The sequence below is a fragment of the Sorex fumeus genome, unplaced genomic scaffold (genome assembly GCF_029834395.1).
Source record: "Sorex fumeus unplaced genomic scaffold, SorFum_2.1 ptg000024l, whole genome shotgun sequence".
In the NCBI taxonomy this organism is placed as follows: domain Eukaryota; kingdom Metazoa; phylum Chordata; class Mammalia; order Eulipotyphla; family Soricidae; genus Sorex; species Sorex fumeus.
Window position 1 is genome coordinate 39,225,716 of NW_026606081.1, and position 18,064 is coordinate 39,243,779.

At 39.2% G+C, this 18,064-nt stretch overlaps 1 protein-coding gene across 3 annotated transcripts in view; it reads left to right on the forward strand.

Moving 5' to 3' along the window:
- Nucleotides 1-18,064, forward strand: part of GALNTL6 (polypeptide N-acetylgalactosaminyltransferase like 6) — a 1,198,528-nt gene that overhangs the window by 470,319 nt on the left and 710,145 nt on the right. For all 3 annotated transcript variants that reach the window (XM_056113868.1, XM_056113867.1, XM_056113866.1), the window contains exon 4: nt 4,554-4,692. In XM_056113868.1, coding sequence (XP_055969843.1) covers nt 4,554-4,692 — 139 coding nt within the window. The remainder of the gene's footprint in view (nt 1-4,553; nt 4,693-18,064) is intronic.

Sequence of the window (18,064 nt, forward strand, 5' to 3'; positions counted from 1 at the left end):
CCTCTTCTTAAACCTTGCATTCTTTTCTCCTCATTCTGTGAGGTAGAATTTTGCACGAAGAAGACGGTGGTCTGATCCTGTTTGGAATTTTGGGACAACAGCAACATCGGTTAGGCAAAACCGCCGATTGAATATGATGTGGTCTATTTCATTGTGGAACCGTCCATCGGGAGACTTCCATGTCCAACATTTAGATTCAGCCTTTTGGAATTGTGAGTTACCATGGAAGGTTTTGGTTGACATGATGAACTCAGACAGTCTGTCACCCTGTTCGTTCCATTCCAGGCCATGGGTTCCAATGTGGAGTTCATCGACTGATCTTCTTGGTCCTATCTTGGCATTAAAATCACCGACAATGATCTTGTAGAAGGTGTGATCTTCTTTATAGAATTTCTCCAGCTCCATGTAGAATTTCTCAGTTTCTCTTTCACCATAACTGGATGTTGGTGCATAGACAACAAAGATAGAAACTGCTGGTAGTGAGCCACATTTATTCAAGTGTAATCGTCCGATTCGGGTTGTTAGGCATTCAAATGAATCAATGCTCGTGACTAAGTTTGTGTTGACAAGGATACCGACACCACCGACGCCTCTTTTATCACATGTTCCAAGGAACAGTTCTTCTCCAGTGTCGAAAACAGCATGATGGAATTGATGTCTTCTCGTTTCGGTCAGACCAATGATGTCGTACTTGATCTTTCGTGCTTGTACCATAAGGTCTTCAATGGATGCAGCAGATGCCAGGGTACGAGCATTAAAAGTGCAGACAATCATTTTTTTTTCTGCGTTTTGGTAGCCTATGTCTGCCTTGGTGTTTTATCAGCCTCTCCTTCCATATCCTTCTCGACTCTGCATATTCAGGGTTAGGGAAATGAGATCCATTTATTACTGGATTTGGCATATCAATTTGGTCTATTTGGCATAGACCATGGATAGCTTGCCAGGCTCTGTCGTACGGGTTGGATATTTAAGGATATTTAAGGATATTTAAGGTACCCTGAAAATTTAGAGAAAAGTAAATAAATAGTCGCGCGGCCACAGGCCGCGCGCTCCCGGGAGCTTGTTGTGATAATCTCTGGATCCTGGCCTTTGTTGGGGTTACACGGCAGTTGGAGGGTGTAACTGTCTAGCTACTTATTAATATAGAGGTAAAAATAGAAGAGGAGCTGTAAGAAATTTGAAAATGCATTTGAAAAATTTGATGCTTGAAAACAATCTCTAGTTAAGACCAGGAGAGTCATTTAGCAAACTCTATTACGTTAGAAGCACACATACTCTCGTCTGCCTCTCTTACACACACACTGTGCTCACACACTCAGAAACATAGCCAGTGCTCAGTTCATACATGTGATGCTTAGCAGCTATGATATGCAAATCATTGCATAATGAATGCCCATTGCCACCAATGTTATTTATTAACAATATAAATAAACAGGAAGAGTGTGTAAATGTAGCCAAGATGTACGGCCCACCTTTGGGATTGTTCCAAAGACCTTGGATATTTTGTGTGACTTATTTCAATTTTCATTCTCTTTGGTTTTTGGTTTTCAAAGATTCCATTGAAATATTCTCAAGTGCAGAGAATCTTTTTCAGCAGTTCCCAGGCTGGTACTAAGCCCTGAAAAGGCATTTATTCTTGTTACAAATCTTTTCATTAGTAGCATTTTTTAATTTATTTTTAAAAATTGTTGTCCATTCATAGAGACTTTTCACGTTGCTGCTTACATTGTCCATCTGTCCTTATGGTCTGCTTTATCTCAGAGACTTCTTAGATTTTCATCATAGTTGTATGAAATTCTATGTCTGAGAAGCCCAGCTCTTTCCATGTCTGGTTCTGATGACTGATCTGTCACTTCAAATTGGGATATTTTTTAAAATAGCTTTTCGGTATGTCTTTTACTTTTTATCTTAAGTTAGCTATGATGTGCCCAATGCTGTCAACACATCTTTACATGCGGATGAGGTCCGGAAAGAGGGATGATGTCAGGCTTCTTGTGAGCATGTGTTTCTGTTCTGTGAATTTCACAAGTATCTCTTGTTTACTCCATGTCCTGTTCTCTCTCTAGGAGAAAGTGAGGGGCTGTTTTGGGCATCCCCAGCTTCCAGGTGAATCAAATGTTCCTGACCGATTAACAGATACTGACTCTTATTTTGCCCTGAGGGTGGGACTTACTATCATTGTCACTGTCACCTTCCTCCCCTTGTTCATCGATTTGCTAGAGCGGGCCCAGGAACGTCTCCATTGTGAGACTTGTTACTATTGTGTTTGGCATATCAAATACATCATGGGTAGCTTGCCAGGCTTGTCGTGCAGGTGAGATACTCCTGTTAGCTTGCCAAGCTCTCGGAGAGGGGAGGAGAGATGGTGCGAAGCAAAATAATCATAAGTCAAAAGATAAATACTGGATCATCTTATCCAAATGTAGCATATAAAGAAGCGAAGCAAAGGAACAGGAAAGTTCAACTGAGCACAGAACTGAAGAGCTGATGGCTGTACTTTGGAAGTGGTGGGGAAATGAAAAGAAAGAATGGAAAGGGTGCAGTGGGCAGTAGTGGAGATATTAGCACTGGTGTTAAGTGTGGTAGATAGTACTGCACTACTAACCATATAAATATTTACAATCTGCAATGTCACCACATAAAACTGAAATAAAAAAAATTTACTCAACAGAGACTTACTATAACAATAATAATAATAATAATAGTAGCACTTTAGCACTGTCCTCCCATTGTTCATCAATTTGCTCGACCAGGCACCAGTAACGTCTCACAACAAATTGTGAGACTTGTTACTGTTTTTTTGCAAATCAAATACATCACGGGTAGCTTGCCGGGCTCTCTGAGAGGGTGGAGAAATGGAACCTGGGTCGGCTGAGTGCAAGGCAAATACCCTACCTGCTGTGCTACTACTCCAGCCCAATAGTAGTAGTGGTAATAATAATAATAATAATAATAATAATAATATAGGTTTGGTCTTTGGTTCATACCAGGCTGTGCTCAGGGATTGTTACTGGCTCTGTGCTGAAAGATCACTCCTGGCAGTGTTCAAGGGCCCATGTGTGCCACTGGGGATTGAACCCATTCTGAGCAGGCAGGAGAAATGCTTTGATCCTGCATGTTCCCACCAGCTCCCTCAAGACAGGCCTAAGGAAGGAAAGGGATCTGGCTACTTCATCCTGGCTCCATTCTTCCTCCACGTTTAGAAGCACTGCTGGAGGGCTTTACTTTTGTGTTATTCTGGAAAACTCCTGAAGCTAACTCTTACAACATTGGAAATCTAACTGGAACTTTTAATTCCAGGGCTTGTCTGCGAAGTTTACAGTTTTATCAGGTTTTCTGTTCAGATAAATTTCTAAATTCGGTATTTTTCTACCTCTGAGTCCCAGAGATGACAGTTTGCCTTGTGTTGTTCCTCTCTCACAAATCCAAGAAAGTTGTTGATTTATTTGTCTGTTCATCTTTTTACTTGTTGGTGGGCTGAAGTGGAAAGAGCCAAAGCTTTTTTGAATGTAGAACCAGAAATCAGAAGACTTCAATTTAATGAAGAGGAAAACATATTCATAACAAATATAATTAAAAACGATTTTAAAAGTACAATATTGACTTTAAATGTTTTAAATGAAAGAATCATTATTTGTAAGAAAGCAAACGATAAATGGCTATGAAGTCAATTTCATTTGCTAAGAGAAGACAAATTGTAGCATGAATAATATAGAGTTTACCAGGGAATTTCAAGAATTTTTAGTGCTTCTGAGGATGTGGTAAACTATCAGTCGTATTTTAAAGATAATCTTGTCATTTTATTTATTGAAAACATTGTTTTCCAAAAATACACAACAGAAAAGATGTAAGCAAATATGCTCATAGGGAAAACTAAAACTAACTTAAAAGTATATAATGTATTGGTATGAAATGGGCTGGAGCGATAGCACAGTGGCAGGGCGTTTGCCTTGCACCTAGCCAACATGGCCGACTCGAGTTTGATTCCTCTGCCCCTCTCAGAGAGCCCGGCACGCTACAGAAAGTATCTTGCCCACGGCAGAGCCTGGCAAGCTACCCGTGACGTATTCGATATGCCAAACACAGTAACAACAAGTCTCATGATGGAGACGTTACTGGGCCCGCTCAAGAAAATCGATGAACAATGGGAGGACAGTGCCAATGTACAGTGCCAATGAAATGGTACACAGTGAAAGAATTCCAACCATTCACATTAAACAAAAAGATGACTTTTCACAAAATTATTTAATATAAGATCATACAGCAGTGTGTATATATAAGAATCTTTACATAAGTGTTACACACTTCAAATCCTGGTGGGTTTGCTCAGAAAGGTAAGATTCCACATTCTATTTATGTGTCACTTGCTTTTTCTCACAATTCATTTTTCTAAACAAAATTAGGTGTGATGAAATCTTACTGATAGAACCCCTTGAGCTAGGGGGTAACTAGGATCAGGTGACTTTAGAAATACTCACTCAAATCTGAATGTGGGTCCTAGGGGATAAAATGACTCATGTACCAGTGCTAATCCCATTTATTGTTCCTGCTAGGAAAAGGTGAACATGGAAAGCCTTATCCCCTCACCGAAGAGGACCACGATGACTCAGCCTACAGGGAAAATGGTTTCAATATTTTTGTCAGCAACAATATTGCTCTAGAGAGGTCCCTGCCAGATATTCGACATGCTAAGTGAGTATTAGTATAGCCCATTCAGTTTGTTTAATTTTATTTATGCTCACCGTGTATTCAGTTAGAATTATAACTAAAATATTTCACCTAATAATTATATTAAGTGTTTTGTATTTCATAAGGTTAACTGTTGATTAAAATAACCATTGCCACTTAAATAATATGTTTACCCGCTCTGTGTATTCAGTGCTCTTGTGGTTACATTTCCATGAAGAATGTTTAATATGGGTGCATTCATAATTCTAAGGTAATGGTTGATTCTTCAATATCATCACTTTTTGAATCTCTTGTGGCTTGCCAGTCATTCAGTTTTATAACCAAAGCATAGTTACATCTTATAGCAGAGGTAAATATTATAGTATTAATAGAATCAAATTGACTACATAGCTTCTTGAAATCCCCCTCCCTTCTCTTTGTCCATCCTATCTACTTTGAGTGCTAATTAATAATTTAAGGTTTTCTTGCTAGTATATGCATTGCCTAATGAATGTCAAGAACATAGAATGTGATTAGAATTTGGAGTTGTGGAATATTCACGCATATTTTATAAATCTATTCATTCTAATATGTTTACCCCTGCTCCATTCAATCTCTTTATAGTAAAAAAACAGTGGTATGCATGAAAGAAAAGCAGAGGAAATCGGACAATTAATAAAAATAGGAGTAGATATCAAAGTCCTGAATTTTACAGTAAATAAAAGTTTTAAATTTTTATTTTTAGTTTAAATATTTTAAATTTGTGCAAGAGTAGACTTTTAGATTAAAATCAGTGTATTTGGAACTATTTTCCAGCTACCTTGTTTTACCTTAATAATTTATTTTTTGTATAAAAGAATTGTTGGTCTCCTATGTTTTATGGAAATTTGCATTTCCCAGTATAGTTAAGCAGAGAATTAATGTGAAGAAGAAATCAATTTTTTCTAAACTGAATGCTTTATATATTGGTCTAGGCCTTGTAGCTAGCCAAATTATTCCCAGGTTGCCTGAAATTATCTACAGTAATTCCCATTGACCGAGAACATTTCTAGTTATGGGAAATTTTAATATCTAATTGCACACTATCAAAGATGCATTAAATTGCATTATTGGATAATAAATATGCTCAGAGGATAATTTCCTCCCACCTCCTCCCCCACCCCCACATTTCCAACCTTTTAATGTGTATTCAGGTGGAAAGATGCAGATGGAAACAGTGCCAGAAATCACTAAAGTCAACAGAAGGCTGATGTTCTTACTCTTCTCAGAGGATATATTTACTCCAACCACCGCTGTTCAAAAAATATATTCTTTGGCAATAATAATATAGAAGATGAAGAAGGAAAAATAAAAATATTTCAAAATTGCTATTGGAATTACTGAGTTTATAGCTTGAGTAAAGCTTTATTTCTGACTATTAGGGAAGAATATAGCTTAAAAAGTCTTTGATCATATCTTTAGTCATTTACTAAGCCAATATAAATGTTGTATATCTAGTAGCAAAACTTTCCACAATAAAATTCAATACGTCCTCCAAAACACCCACTTTAAGTGTTTGAGATGGATGACAGCAAGTATTTAGTGTCAGATATCCAAGAATGATAATGTGCCCCTTATTAGTCCAGTATATGACTCACAGCAGTGCAGAAAAGGGAACCAATATTTCAAAGGCAACCAATAATTCAAAGTATTATTCCAAGATTCTATATGCAATAAACCCAGAGCCAAAGAAAGTCTTAAAGTGATCAATTGTTCATTTAAAGTCCTGGACTTGAACTGCTTTTCAGACTGCAGCAGAGATAATTATAAGTCTGCAGCTCTGGGTAGGAAGTCCTTAAAATTATAAAAGCAAGGCACCACATATACCACTTTTATTTATATAAGTCTATATCTGGTAATTGACCATTGCACCTTTTCATTGATGCAATCCTTGGAAGAGACCATAAAATGTGTATGTGAGGATGTTTGTGTGTGACTTTTACAGCCAAACAAAAGATCTCAGGGAGTCTGCATTTGCAGTTAGCCACTTCAAACTGAAGACTGGAATTTCACAAGCAAAAAATATTTGTCTTTCTTTTAGAATTTTACAAGTGGAAACCATTGGGGAATACTATTTTAAAGTGTTGCTTCGCTTGAATTTAAGTCGTTAAAATTTCAACAATTTATAAGTAAGTTCTGAGGCAAATTAAACTGAAGTTACTGTTCACACACTCACTCTGGTGTGAATACTGTCAGCGAATGAAATGAAAACTGTGTCTTTAGAGTCAAATGCTATTTATTCTGTTTTGAGTATGCCTATATGTGAGTGGGGGAAAGACAAAGAATTAATACATGAGCCATAAGCACCAGATTAGGAGAGGAATGATCAGGAACAAGAGAAAGAAATTTTTTAAAGTGTTAGTCAAATAATACCCTTGATAATTTCTAAATATCAGAAAACCAGTACAGTGTCTATACATTAGTATTTCTCCAAGATTCCTTAAAAAATCCATGATAAAATAACAAAAATTTACACACATATCTCATCTCTTGAGTAAAGACCGAAAGATATGGATGACTTTTTATCACTGAAACTGAAAGATGTGTCTCTGTTGAAATGAAAATCCTCCCAGGATAGATAACAGTTCAAGAGTCACCAGACATTTAGCCTTTGGAATGAATGACAGATCATAAGCAGATTCTTTGAAAGGCAGAATAAGGCTGAACACAAGGTCACAGGAATATAAAAGAGATGCAATAGAAAAGTTTGCACATCTAAAAATAAAACTGTAGATGCTTCAAAATCATGCTAATTGAATTCAAAAGTATAACTTTTGCAACATCATAATCACAAAATAAATGAAAGTGAGAGCAGAGTTAAAAGTTAATTCCCAGAGCCAGAGCCATAGTACAGCGGGCAGGGCACTTTCCTTGCATATAGCCCACCTGGGTTCAACAGCCAGCACCCCATCTGTTCCTCAGCGCACTTCTAGGAATGATGTCTGAGTGCAGAGCTAGGAGTAAGACCTAAGCACTACTAGGTGTTTTCCCCCAAAATAAAAACTAAGAGCAAAATATTCCCAACTTTATTTTTTTAAAACAAATTCAATGTAATGATGCATGTTATTCTAAGAGATTTGTCTAAAAATATTAAATATAAATTCAACCTTACATTTTACTCCCACCGAAGTTTACTAACATGTGAAAGGTGATTAATATTTTTTAAAACTGAGGAAAGTAGTTTTCTTGAAACATATTCATTACAAGTGGTGTAAAAGACTATGATCTCCCTAAGTACAAGATAAAAGAAATGTCAACTTTCATTGCTTTTATAAAACAGTGTATTGCAGGTTCTAGCCTGGAGAGGTGAGGTAAAAAGAAATGTTTATATTGAAAAGGAAGTATTAAATGGCTTATTTTATTGGCTTATAAAATATTTTGATATAGGAAAATCCTAAGTGACCCATTTAAGGAACCTGTTACTGTTCATGAAGTTTAACAAAATCAGAAAGTACAAGACCAATACTCAAGATTTATCTTAGGGGCTGTAGAGATAATTCAGTGGGCCAGGCACTTTCTTCCATGGTGCTGACCTGGGTTCAATTCCTGTCATTGCATATGTTTCCTTGAGTTAGGAAGTATCCCTGAGAGCAAAGTCAGGAATTTTAAGTCCTGAGCATAGCTGAGTATGCACCAAGGAACAAAAACAAGTAATAACAAAAATTAATTTAATATTTTACACATGTAAAGAATAGCACTGTAGCACTGTCCTCCCATTGTTCATCAATTTGCTCAAGCGGACCCAGTAACATCTCCATTGTGAAACTTGTAGATACTGTGTTTGGCATATCAAATAGGTCACAGGTAGCTTGCTAGGGTTTGCCGTGCGGGTGAAATACTCTCAGTAGCTTGGCAGGCTCTCTGAGCGGAGCAGAGGAATCGAACCCAGGTGGCAGGGTCGGCCTTGTGCAAGGCAAATGCTCTACCCACTGTGCTATTGCTCCAGCCCATGTAGAGAATATCAAAGATAAAAAAAAAAAAGATACCTACTTCTATTTGCCACAAAATAAACATGAATAAAGTACTTTAGATGGAACTGAACAAAAGCAATGTAAAACTTCTAATCTGACAACTGAAAAATATTGTTGAAAGAAGTTGACTTAATGGTAAATTACCCCATGTGTATGTATGGAGATCTAACATTGATGAGATGGCATAATACTTTAAAGCACTACAGCGATTTAAAAAAAATCATGTAATCTGAACTGACTTCTTTGCAGATGTTAACTGATTATAAAATTGATCTGAGATTAAAAGGGACCCAGAATAGTCAAATGAACCCTGAAAAACAGTGGGAGTTTAGAAATAATTTTATGCACTCCAGATCAAATGATTTTTTTTTGATGAGGGTGGCAAAACCAATATAATAAAATCATCTTTTAAAAATATTCTGTTTGGGGTCTGCGTGGGACGGGCACGGAGGCCCAGCTCTGGGCAACCAAGCGAACGGCTCCTATTGAAACCAGGTACAGCCCGCCCCCAAGGGTCTGGGACCCTCTGTGCGCATGCCCAGCTAGCTCTACCTCCTAGAAAGCCGGTTTCACCCCTGGTCTGTGCGGGACAGGCACAGAGGCCCAGCTCTGGGCAACCAAGCGAACGGCTCCTATTGAAACCAGGTACAGCCCGCCCCCAAGGGCCTGGGACCCTCTGTGCCCATGCCCAGCTAGCTCCACCTCCTAGAAAGCCGGTTTCACCCCTGGTCTGCGCGGGACAGGCACGGAGGCCCAGCTCTGGGCAACCAAGTGAACGGCTCCTATTCCAACCAGGTACAGCCCGCCCCCAAGGGCCTGGGACCCTCTGTGCCCATGCCCAGCTAGCTCCACCTCCTAGAAAGCCGGTTTCACCCCTGGTCTGCGTGGGATGGGCATGGAGGCCCAGCTCTGGGCAACCAAGCGAACGGCTTCTATTCCAACCAGGTACAGCCTGCCCCCAAGGGCCTGGGACCCTCTGTGCCCATGCCCAGCTAGCTCCACCTCCTAGAAAGCTGGTTTCACCCCTGGTCTGCGTGGGATGGGCACGGAGGCCCAGCTCTGGGCAACCAAGTGAACGGCTCCTATTCCAACCAGGTACAGCCCGCCCCCAAGGGCCTGGGACCCTCTCTGAGCATGCACAGCTAGCTCCATCGACGTTCCCAACTCCTCGCTCAGTGCCACGGACTCTTTCCGGAGCCGCGGCCGTGTTAGCGGCCGCGAAATATTTTCCCACTTCATATGCCATAGGAACCATAAGCTACCTTCTTCGATGGAAACTTCTCTAGTTTAACTCAGTCACTAGAAACACAGTAGCCAATAACTCATAAGCCTATCTTAACTCACACTGCATATCAAGCAGAATAGTAACAGTGAATGTTAAGGACTAAACCACAGTTTTCACAATGGTAAAGCAACGCAAAAGCCCACCAAACTTTCTTATTGAAGAGTCTAGCCCAGATGACACCAACAATACTGCAGTGTTAGACAACCTCTCTGACAAGGAATTCAGGAGGGAGCTACTTAGGATGCTTAGGGAACTAAAAGAAACAATGGAAAGCAATGCCAATAGAAGACAAGAGGATTTGAAGGAAGAAATGAGGAAAATGCAATCAGAAATGTCAGACCTGAAAAATCTCGTAGGCGAATTGAAAAACTCAGTGGAAGGCCTCAGCAGCAGAGTAACAGCTGCTGAGAACAGAATCAGTGAGCTCGAAGATGAAGTTCAGAGACTCTCTAGAAAAGAGCAGAAAATAGAAAAGAGACGCACAATTCGGGAACAGATGGCAAGAGAAGATCATGATGAAGCCAAGAGGGGTAACATAAGAATTATTGGAGTCCCAGAGGTACAGGAAGAAAACCTCGATGAAGAAGAAACTGTCAAAGACATCATTGCTACAAGGTTTACAGAGCTGAAGAAAACTTGTGACCATATTCAGGAGGCCCGAAGGGTACCAGCTAGAAGAAATCCGAATAGAAATACCCCAAGACACATTCTGATCAAAATGACCAAAACCTTAGACAGAGACAAAATTCTGAAAGCAGCAAGATCGAAGAAAGAAATCTCTTACAAAGGAGTATCCTTAAAATTCACAGCTGATTTTTCTGATGAAACCCTTATGGCCCGAAAACAGTGGTGGGACATAGTGAAAAAACTCAATGAAATAAATGCCTCCCCAAAAATACTTTACCCAGCGAGACTCTCATTCATAATAGAAGGAACAACACACAGTTTCACAGACAAACAACAGCTCAGGAACTTCATAGACTCAAAACCGTGGTTACAAGAACAACTAAATGGGCTACTTTAAGGCAAGAAAGGCCCCTCAAATACACCAAATTTCAACAGAACAATGGGACAAAATCCCATAACAATAATCTCTCTCAATGTCAATGGGCTAAACGCACCAATTAAAAGACATAGAGTGGCAGGATGGATTAGAAAATTGAACCCAACATTCTAGCCTGCAAGAAACACATTTCAATAGTCAAAGCAAACACAGACTCAGAGTCAAAGGCTGGAAAACAATCCTACAGGCAAACAGCTCCCATAAAAAAGCTGGGGTAGCCATCCTAATATCAGACCACATCGATTTCAGAGTGTGGAAGGTCATAAGAGACATTGAAGGTCATTTCTTATTGATCAAAGGATCTGTACAACAGGAAGAACTTACAATAATAAATGTATATGCACCTAATGAGAGACCAGCAAAGTACTTAAAACAACTACTCATAGATTTGGAAAAAGACATCAACAGCAACACAATACTAGTGGGAGACTTCAACACTGCTTTGTCACCTCTTGATAGATCAACCAGACTCAAGCTTAGCAAGGACATACTTCATCTGAGGGAAACAATGGAAGAAAGGGACTTAGTAGATATATACAGGACACTTCATCCACAAAAAGCTGAATACACATTCTTCTCAACCGTACATGGAACATTCTCCAAGATAGACCACATGCTGAGCCACAAAACATGCCTCCAAGAAATTAAGAAGTTAGAGATTGTATCGACAATCTTCTCAGACCATAATGCGCTGAAATTAGAAGTAAATCACACACAAAAACAGAAAACTAAATCAAAAACCTGGAAATTAAACAGTGCTCTACTGAACAAAGAGTGGCTTAGACAGGAAATCAAAGAGGAAATCAAAAGATTCCTAGAAACGAATTAAAATGAGGACACGAGTTACAAAACTTATGGGACACAGCAAAAGCTGTGTTAAGAGGAAAGTTTATAGCTCTACAAGCATTCCTGAGGAAGGAGGAGCGAGCACACATAAGTAACCTAACCTCACAGCTTAAGAGCTTGGAGAAGGACCAAAAAAAGGAGCACAACCCGAACAGGAGAAAGGAAATAATAAAACTCAGAGCAGAGATTAACGAGATGGAAACCCAAAAAACAATCCGAAAGATCAATGAAACCAAGAGCTGGTTCTTCGAGAAAATTAACAAGATTGATAAGCCTCTAGCAAAACTCACAAAGAAAGGGAGAGAGAAAACCCTAATAAACCGAATCAGAAATGAAAAGGGGGTCATTACAACAGAAACTACAGAAATTCAAAGGATCCTCAGGGAGTACTTTGAGAAACTGTATGCCACGGAACATCAAAACCTCGAGGAAATGGATAAATTCCTAGACTCCTACAGATTCCCAAGGCTGAACCAAGAAGACCTGGAGTACCTGAACAGACCTATCACCATCAAGGAAATTGAAATGGTAATAAAAAGTCTCCCCAAGCACAAAAGTCCTGGTCCGGATGGATTCACTAGTGAATTCTTCCAAACCTTTAAAGAGGACTTACTCCCAATCCTCTTTAAGCTTTTCCATGAAATTGAAATATCAAAAACACTTCCAAACAGTTTCTACGAAGCAAATATCACATTGATACCAAAAGCAGACAGAGATACCACAAAGAAAGAGAATTACAGACCGATATCCCTGATGAACACAGATGCAAAGATCCTCAACAAACTACTAGCAAATAGAATCCAACTACTCATCAAAAAGATCATACACCATTACCAAGTAGCATTCATCCCAGGGATGCAAGGATGGTTCAACATTCGAAAATCAATCAACATAATCCATCATATCAACAAAGAAAAGATAAAAAGCATATGATTATATCAATAGATGCAGAAAAAGCATTTGACAAGGTCCAGCACCCCTTTATGATGTAAACCCTAGCCAAAATGGGTATAGAGGGGAACTTCCTCAACATAATTAAAGCCATCTACCACAAGCCTACAGCAAGCATCATCCTCAATGGGGAAAAACTGAGAGCCTTCCCTCTAAGATCAGGGATGAGACAAGGATGCCCACTCTCTCCACTGCTGTTCAATATAGTACTGGAAGTACTTGCAATAGCGATTAGGCAAGAAAAAGATATTAAGGGCATTCAGGTAGGAAAGGAAGAAATCAAGCTCTCACTATTCGCAGATGATATGATACTATACTTAGAGAACCCAATAACCTCCACCAAAAAAAAACTCCTGGAAACAATAGACTCGTATAGTAAAGTTGCAGGCTATAAAATAAATACCCAAAAGTCCATGGCATTCCTATATGCAAACAGTGAGAGAGAAGAAAGCAACATGAAAAAAACAATCCCGTTCACAATTGTGCCCCAGAAAATCTAGTCCTTAGGAATCAGCTTAACTAAGGAAGTAAAGGACCTGTACAAAGAAAACTACAAAACGCTACTTCAGGAAATAAAAGAGGACATGAGGAAATTGAAAGATATCCCCTGCTCATGGGTCGGGAGACTTAACATTGTCAAAATGGCAATACTACCGAAAGCATTGTATAAATTCAATGCAATCCCTATAAGGATACCTACGACATTGTTCAAAGAAATGGAGCAAACACTCCTGAAATTTATATGGAACAATAAGCCCCCACGAATAGCTAAAGCAATTCTTGGGAAAAAGAAAATGGGAGGAATCAACCTCCCTAACTTCAAACTGTACTACAAAGCAGTAATAATTAAAACAGCATGGTACTGGAACAAAGGAAGAACTGCAGACAATGGAACAGGGTTGAATACACTGACATCTCCCCTCAATCATATGATCATCTAATCTTTGATAAAGGTGCAAGTAATGTGAAGTGGAGTAAGGAAAGCCTCTTTAATAAATTGTGCTGGCATCACTGGACGGTTACATGCAAAAAAATGGGCTCAGAACTCTGCCTAACACCATGTACAAAAGTAAGATCAAAATGGATTAAAGACCTCAACATCAGACCAGAAACCATAAGGTACATTGAAGATAAAGTTGGCAAAACCCTCCATGACACTGAAGCTAATGGTATCTTCAAAGATGCCACACCACTGGCCGAGCAAGTGAAAACAGAGATAGATAAATGGGACTATCTTAAACTAAGAACCTTCTGCACCTCCAAAGAAACAGTGACCAAAATACAAAGACAGTCTACAGAATGGGAAAGGATATTCGCCGAATACACATCTGACAAGGGGTTGATATCCAGGATATACAAAATACTGGTTAAACTCCACAAGAAGAAAACATCTAACCCCATCCAAAAATGGGGCAATGAAATGAACAGAAACTTTCTCAAAGAAGAAATCTGAATGGCAAAAAAGCACATGAGAAAATGCTCTACATCATTAATCATCAGGGAGATGCAGATCAAAACCACAATGAGATACCATCTCACACCTCAGAGACTGGCCCACATTCAAAAGAACAAAAGCAACCTATGCTGGCGCGGATGTGGCAAGAAAGATGTGGCAACACTCCTTCACTGTTGGTGGGAATGTCGACTGGTTCAGCCCTTCTGGAAAACAGTATGGACGATTCTCAAAAAATTAGAAATTGAGCTCCCATTTGACCCAGCAATACCACTCCTGGGAATATATCCCAGAGAGACAAAAATGTATAGTCGAAATGACATCTGCACTTGTTTGTTCATTGCAGCACTCTTTACAATAGCCAGAAACTGGAAGAAACCTGAATGCCCAAGAACAGATGACTGGTTAAAGAAACTTTGGTACATCTACACAATGGAGTACTATGTAGCTGTTAGAAAAGATGAAGTCATGAAATTTACATACAAGTGGTACAACATGGAAAGTATTATGCTAAGTGAAATGAGTCAGAAAGAGAGGGATAGACATAGAAAGATTGCATTCATCTGGAGGATATAAAGTAACAAAATATGAGATTAATACCCAAGAATAGCTGAGATCAGCACCAGGAGGATTACTCCATAGCTTAGTGGCCAGTCGGGCATTCTAGAGGAAAGGGCAGCTCAGACAGAGAAGGGAACACCAAATAAAGGGTGTTTGGAGGACCCTCCCAGGAGGGGAGATGCATGTCGAAAGTGGACTATGGACTGAACATGTTTGCCACTCAATGCCTCTTTTGCAGACCACAACACCCAAAAGGAGAGAGAGAACACAGGGGATTGCCCTGCCACAGAGGCAGTGGGTATGGGGGTATGGGGGTGGGGGGGATATTATCCATGGTGGTGGAAAATGGGCACTGGTGGAGGGATGGGTATCTGATCATTGTATAATCAAACCCAGCACAAAAAATTGTAAATCTACAACTGTACCTCATGGTGTTTCACTAATAAAAAAAAGATTTAGCTATGACAGGGCATTATATAAATAAAAAAAAATTCTGTTTGGTGTGTGTGACAGGAGGATGTGCTCCAGACTTCCTCCTGGCTCTGCTTTGGGATCACTCCTGGCAGTGCTTGAAGGACCAAATTAGTACCAGGGATTGGACTGGAAGCTCCCACCTATAAGGCAAGAATCATAACCACTGTAGAGTATCTCCAGCTCCAGAAAGATTTATCTTTTAAATAAATGTTTAAATAGAGCAATTAGGTAGTCACATGTCAATGAATGTTGTTGAACCATGACTCTATACTATACAGACAAAAATAAAGACATTGATGTACACACCTTTGTTTTTTTTTCCAGGTGGGAACATTCATCTGTGGTAGGGGATTACTTCTGGCTTTGTGCACAGGATCACTCCTGGCAGGGCTCTGAGGACAAAAGGGATGCTGTGATCAAAACTCAGGATATCCTCATGCAAGGCAAGCTCCCTACTGACTAGACTATCATTCTGACTCCAGATGTAAAACTCTTAAAAGAAAAATTAGAGATAAATCTTTATGACCTTTTTATTTGATAAAGGATTCTTGGTATCAGACCAAAACAGCAAAAAAAACTAAGGGAAAAATAAGATATACTGGTCTTTGTTAAAGTTAACTTTTATGTTTCCATGGATCCTGGCAAAATGAAAGTCCACAAAATAGGAGGGGATATTTGCAAATGATATATGTGGTATAGTGAGCCTGGAGAGATAGTACAGTGGGTAGGGATCTTGCCTTGCACACAGCTGACCTGGGTTCAATCCCTGGCAACCTGCAATTTCCCAGAGCCCCATGAGGAGTGGTCTCTGAGTGAAGATCCAGGTGTAAGCCCTAAGCATCACTAGGTATGTCACCCAAACAAAATAAAATAAATCTCTTCTGGGAATGGATGGGTAGGGCCTTTTCCTAGAAGATCTAACTTGAAGGTTCTTTACCTGTAACCCCCTATGACACCCACCCAAGCCCACCAGGAATGATCCAGCAGCATTACCACCTAATGCTGCTCCCTCCATAAAGGGGGTGTGTGATAAAGGACTTGCATCTAGAATATATAAGGAACACTTGCAATTCAAAAACAAAATCACAGGTAGAAGATAGCTCAAAGGGCCAGTGCATATGTTTTGCATTTGAGAGGCCTGAATTCAGTCCACAATATCAAACTGTTCTCAGAGCAAGAACCATGAAATGCACTGGGAAAAGACCCTGAACACCATGGGGTGGGGGGTGGCCCTGAAAACAAACAAAAAGACACATCATCCAATGAAAATATGGGCAAATAACCTAAAAAGTTATTCCACTAAAGAAGTTATACAATCGGCAAAAAAAGAGAGAAAAAAAAAAAAACAAGACAAAGGCTCAGAGAAATATAAATTAAACCAGGTATGACTGCACACCAATTATGATGACAAGAGCCAAATATCAGATAATTATTCTTGCAAAGACCTGATGGAGAAATCAAAATTCTAATTGCAAATCTACATTATTGGTGAAAATGTAAGATAGAGCTGCTTTAAAAAGATCAACTGGAAGTTCTTCCATCAATGAAATACAGCATATAACCAAAAAAAAAAAATTCATTCCTTGGTATATACCCAAGAGCTTTGAAAATTGGTGTTCAAACTAAATTTTCATAGATATTTAGAGCATCATTATGCACAAAGGTCAAAGGTGGAGACAGTCTGTCAGTAGATCTGTGCATGAACACTTTGTGACATATCCATACAATCGAAAACATTGTCACTGTCACTGTCACTGTCCTCCCATTGTTCATCGATTTTCTCAAGCAGGCCCAGTAACATTGTGAGACTTGTAACTGTGTTTGGCATATCAAAAACGTCACAGGTAGCTTGCCAGGCTTTGCCATGCAGGCGAGATACTCTCGGTAGCTTGCCGGGCTCTCCGAGAGGGGCGGAGGAATAGAACTCGGGTCGGTCATGTTGACTCGCGTGCAAGGCAAACGCCCTACCCACTGTGCTATCTCTCCAGCCCATGGAAGAAATTACCATCATAAAATAGGAATAAAGTATTTACAAATGTCAGATCTGTGATTAACTTGAAAACCAAATGTTAACTAAAGGAGACAAGACTCTAGCTTCATACAATATTTAACCCCATTCATATACATTTCTAGAAAAAGCAAAATGTAGAAATGAATTAACAGTCTTTAAAGGCTGTAGGAGATAAAATTTTAGGGATTTTTAAGTAGAGAAAAAAGGATTGTTTGCGTATACATTTACCCATATATGATAAAAATATCATACCCCTATGTTTCTGTAAATTGCCTCTTTTTAACGCATTTCTCTCCATATATTAACCCCCACCTCCCATATGAACATTGATTTATTTTAGTTAATTCACTCTTCAGTAACCCTTTTTAACTCAACATCCTACAGAATCATCAAATTTTTTTTCCTGTCAAAGTATCTAACGGTTTTGTTGCTGCTAAAATTGATTGTATTTTACAGTCTATTTCTTATGAAGCTTTCCAGTAACATTTGACTCTAACTTTCTCTCACTTTAAAATATTCTTGTCTGTTTCAAGGAAAAGAATAGGAACAAACAAGCTTTTTCTCCAAGTGCCTTTTCAGACTCCTCTTGTAAACAGTTTCTTACTATCTCAGGACTCATGTTAATTGATGTTCACTACTGGCTTTTAGTTTCATTTTATTCTCATTGCTCTCATCCCCAACGCCCATTAATTCTGTCTCTAAAAGAAAGTGCAAAAATATGTCTGGAATGTGTGCTATTCCC